We start from the raw sequence: 4,566 nt of genomic DNA on the forward strand, positions 1-4,566 counted from the left end.
TAAGTGGTATCAACAGCCTGGATTTTACTCAAGAAGTTACTTTACATCTAACTGTGATTAGACTGCTAAGACTCATATGAACGGGTAGGGTAAACAATGTCATATTGTGCAAAACACTTCATTAAAAGACATGAAAGTATTCCTGATCCAAGGCTTTTATCTTTTATGGTTAGTAAATTTTCATCTATTAGCCTTTTCGTGGAATAACCTCTACTTTCACGTCCTTCATTTTTGACAACCGTTTCCAGGTTCGTGGTGTAGAAGTGACCATCGTAGTGATAGTTCTCTGTGTTTGGGTGGGAGCCATCATCCTGTTCTTCAACCGATGGGGTAAGATCAGGATGCTCATCCCCTACCAGCCTGACTACAAGGACACTCAGCTCAAAGTACCAGGAACAGGAGCCTGCTCTGTAGGAAACGGATGTCAGAATCCAGGCGGAACCAATTTCTGCTGTTCACAAGTAAGTTTTGTCCTTTTCCACAGAGTCCGAGACCGAAATTCCTGATAAAATAGCTCTAATATTGTGTAACTAGTAGAGGTAACTACTCCTCAAAAAAGTAATAAAAAAAAAAGAATTTCCCATTTCTACACAGTTTCTTTTCTACCTAATTTCTTGATTTTCAATGAGACATCCATCTATTGAAATTTTGAATGCATGACGTGTAAAACATAATGTTCCTCAGAAATCTTATTTTCTAAATAAAAAAGAAGAAAAATGTGCATTTCATGATGAGCAAAATTTCATATACTTTTGTACACACCTACTTACTCAAAGGTTCATTTGAAGCGTAATTTCTTATCTAATAAGGAAACAAGTTGTAGATATAGGTATCATGTTGAAAACACTTGCTGCAGAAATCTTCATGGGTAGGTAGGTGGGTGGATAATAATTATTTTTCAGTTGGGTGGGTTAGGTTACATACCAATCCTGTTGCTTCCCCATTTTATTTTTCTTTATTATCTTGAATGTTTATTTCTTAACCCCTGAAATAGTCCGACTTTCTTGGTGTACTTACCTATATTTTGTGTTGCTACTTTCTTTAATTTTATAAATTGGAACGCTATAAAAAGCATAGTGGGTCCTGGATACCCTTATTATTTTACTTTCTTTCATTTTTCGTTACTAAGAAACAAGAAACTTTTTATTTTTTCTCCTGTGACTTTATGATTTTACTTTTTTCTCCTTTCCTCGTGTTATCATGTATTGAAAACTTTCTCTCTCTCTCCCTCTCTCTCTCTCTCTCTCACACACACACACATTTCTATCAGACCTGCAGAAAATACCTTTCTAATCAGAATGAATCTTGTCGGGCTGATCGCATTCTCAATCTGATATTATATTGGGCTGTGAAATACCTGTGCTGTAAGAAAATCCCCTATCTAATCAGAATGAATCTTGTCGGGCTGATCGCATTCTCAATCTGATATTATATTGGGATGTGAAATACCTGTGCTGTAAGAAAATCCGCATCAAATTTTTCAGTTGAGATATTTGAATTTAAACCCTAAACCCTCCGCCTCTCACGTCTAATCAGAATGAATCTTGTCGGGCTGATCGCATTCTCAATCTGATATTATATTGGGCTGTGAAATACCTGTGCTGTAAGAAAATCCGCATCAAATTTTTCAGTTGAGATATTTGAATTTAAACCCTAAACCCTCCGCCTCTCACGGCCTGGATGGGGAGAAATTGGAGAAAGCCTTTTTAGCCACAGAGCTTGGCTACTCTGATTCAAAGTTATAATTTAAACTGACCTTTGGTATTTGTTCAAGTTCATTCTTTTCATCCCAGATTATAAGCCCTTTTGTAGTTCATATCCCATTTATACCTGCATTACTCATTGCATGTACATGTAATATATATTATTATTAGAAAGCTCGAAAGAAAAGGAGCTTTACACTACTACGCCCTTTTCTATTCCCGGCTGACTAAAAAATTAAAGAATAGAAAGACTGTGGAGCGAAAACAAGAATGATATGTACTTTACACTACTACGCCCTTTTCTATTCCCGGCTGACTAAAAAATTAAAGAATAGAAAGACTGTGGAGCGAAAACAAGAATGATATGTGCTTTACACTAGGTACTACGCCCTTTTCTATTCCCGGCTGACTAAAAAATTAAAGAATAGAAAGACTGTGGAGCGAAAACAAGAATGATATGTAAAGAGAAAAGGGTAAAAAAGGGTACATACAAGGAAGACGAAATAGCAAGTGTATTTCGAATGGAGAAAGAACACTAAAGGAAGGGAAATGTTGGCATGATGGAAAAGAATGAAAACATGGATTAAGCAAATAGGTACCCGTCATGTAAACTTAAGGGAATAAGGAGCTTAAACAAACAATGCACGACAGAAAGAAAAGGAGGCTGGAAAAAGGGGAATAGCAAGGAGAGACTGAAAGGAGAAGAAACAGGGGGTGGTTCATTTTTTAGGATTACTATTTGAGATTTTTCTTGCTGTAAAATTTAGCCAGGAAAAATAAATGGCTAGAATGTAAGTTGTTTGGTAACAGAAAAAAAGCAACAACAACAACAACAACAACCTAGGTGTACCTTTAAGCATTAATCCCTTGAGTTTCAAGTGCTAATACCTACCTACTCAACTCAAAGTCATCGTAGCTAAATACCTAAATGTAGGTTGTTATTATTATCTGAAATATCTTCTTTGTGTAGCATACGTAGATGAGAGATTAACTCCAATTCCAAATGAAAGATTAACACGAAAATAAAGTAAGGTTAGAGGTACCTAAATGGAAAAGTATGTCAATGACACCATACCTACAACACATTATCTCTTAAATTCACCACTAATGCGATGTTAGGTATAATAGTGTGAAAGCATGCATATAGCATGTTTGGGTGTGTATTTTCACCCTGATAACATCATTGCTTTTTAATGACACCCAAGTGTATGTGTAAGCTGTAAGGTGTATGACATAATATAATAAGTATATACAGTCTGTTCATAAAGTCCCAGGCCACCCTTTTAATTTTTTTACTGTTCACCCTGGAAAGCTGAAATCTTGCATGCAGGCCTTGATTATGATAAATAATTTTTTGAGGTACTCAAAATTTTATAGGGCCCCCAGGGGCGGCCTCAGAGGGACCAACTTTAAAATCTTAAATGAGAACCCCCTACTTGTGATACATCATATCATAGGTCTTAAAGAACGTAGTACTTTGGTACAAGTTTGAGCTCTTTCCAACAACCAGGGCAGAAGTTATGGCCTATTCAAATTTTAATTTTTCCATGTTCTCCCGGGAAGCACCAAAAATGGGAAATTCATATCGATTGATGATTTGTGCTTCAAATAGGTCCCACTAATGGTTCATATTTAAATTCGGACCCAAAAGTGAAATTTAAACTTTCTGCCCTGATGGCCTCCGGGGGTGAAAATGGATGTTTCGAAATTTTATTTTTTTAATACGAATTTTATCCGTCCGTCACTGAAAAAGAAGGTACAAGTTTTTACTGATTCAGCTGTTTATCTGAAGCATTTCAGATACATTTAGGAAAGGTAAATAGATAATTACTTAAGCTGCAATATTTCTAATACTGATTCAGCTGTTTATCTGAAGCATTTCAGATACATTTAGGAAAGGTAAATAGATAATTACTTAAGCTGCAATATTTCTAATCCTCAGTGCAGTCTGCAGAACTAAAAGTTAACTAAATAGAAAGGAAGAAGGGAATTGAAGGATTTTCCTCTTTTATTTATAACTTTGTTCTTTTAACTTTAATTAACAGAAGAAAAGATAGGTAAATAGAAAGGAAGAAGGGAATTGAAGGATTTTCCTCTTTTATTTATAACTTTGTTCTTTTAACTTTAATTAACAGAAGAAAAGATAACTTTTACTTTCTACGAGTATTACTCAAGTAAGGGGAAAGTATTGCATTTCAGATTAATAATGAAGTTATATAAAACAGAGCTGAGATTTACAATAGACTAGAAGCGAATACCTAATACCTAACCACGCTGGTTCATGTACATCTACATTGTTAGGTGATTAGGGGCTTTATTTACGAAACTCAAGTTGTAGGCTAAAACAGAGCTGAGATTTACAATAGACTAGAATCGAATACCTAATACCTAACCACGCTGGTTCATGTACATCTACATTGTTAGGTGATTAGGGGCTTTATTTACGAAACTCAAGTTGTAGGTATAAACAATGCAGAAAAGAAAATTTGACACATCCACTAACTACCTACTTTGTTCTTTTCATAATCAGACTCTCCCCCCCTCTCTTCCTCTCTCTCTCTCTCTCATGTATTTTTACTTTTATCTTCTTTTTAACATTTCATGTTCGTGTGTGACAATACCCCTACATGTTTTTTACATTAACCCCTCATGATCGTGTGTGACGTCGTATGCATGCTCAATGTCCTCTCCTCCTCCTTAGGGAACCTGTTGTCTTTTGGACAGTTGCTGCTTCAACCCCATCCCCTCCACCCCCCCACCGCACACCCGGGATTGCAACTGCCGGTTTGCGCTCCTGCACCGGGCTACGCCAACTAATACCGCCTGAGATCAGAGGACGAGTGTAAGAAATCATAAAAAAAAA

At 36.2% G+C, this 4,566-nt stretch overlaps 1 protein-coding gene across 1 annotated transcript; it reads left to right on the forward strand.

Annotated features, from left to right (window-relative positions):
* Nucleotides 1-248: 248 nt before the first annotated feature.
* On the forward strand, nt 249-4,537 carry LOC113472617 (the record flags this gene model as incomplete). The annotated part of the gene is made up of 2 exons (XM_026832414.1): nt 249-461; nt 4,405-4,537. Coding segments are annotated over 2 exons (339 nt in total), but the record flags the coding sequence as incomplete, so codon positions are not given.
* Between the last annotated feature and the right edge of the window lie 29 nt (nt 4,538-4,566).

This window comes from Diaphorina citri, unplaced genomic scaffold, assembly GCF_000475195.1.
Source record: "Diaphorina citri unplaced genomic scaffold, Diaci psyllid genome assembly version 1.1 scaffold6541, whole genome shotgun sequence".
Classification (NCBI taxonomy): domain Eukaryota; kingdom Metazoa; phylum Arthropoda; class Insecta; order Hemiptera; family Psyllidae; genus Diaphorina; species Diaphorina citri.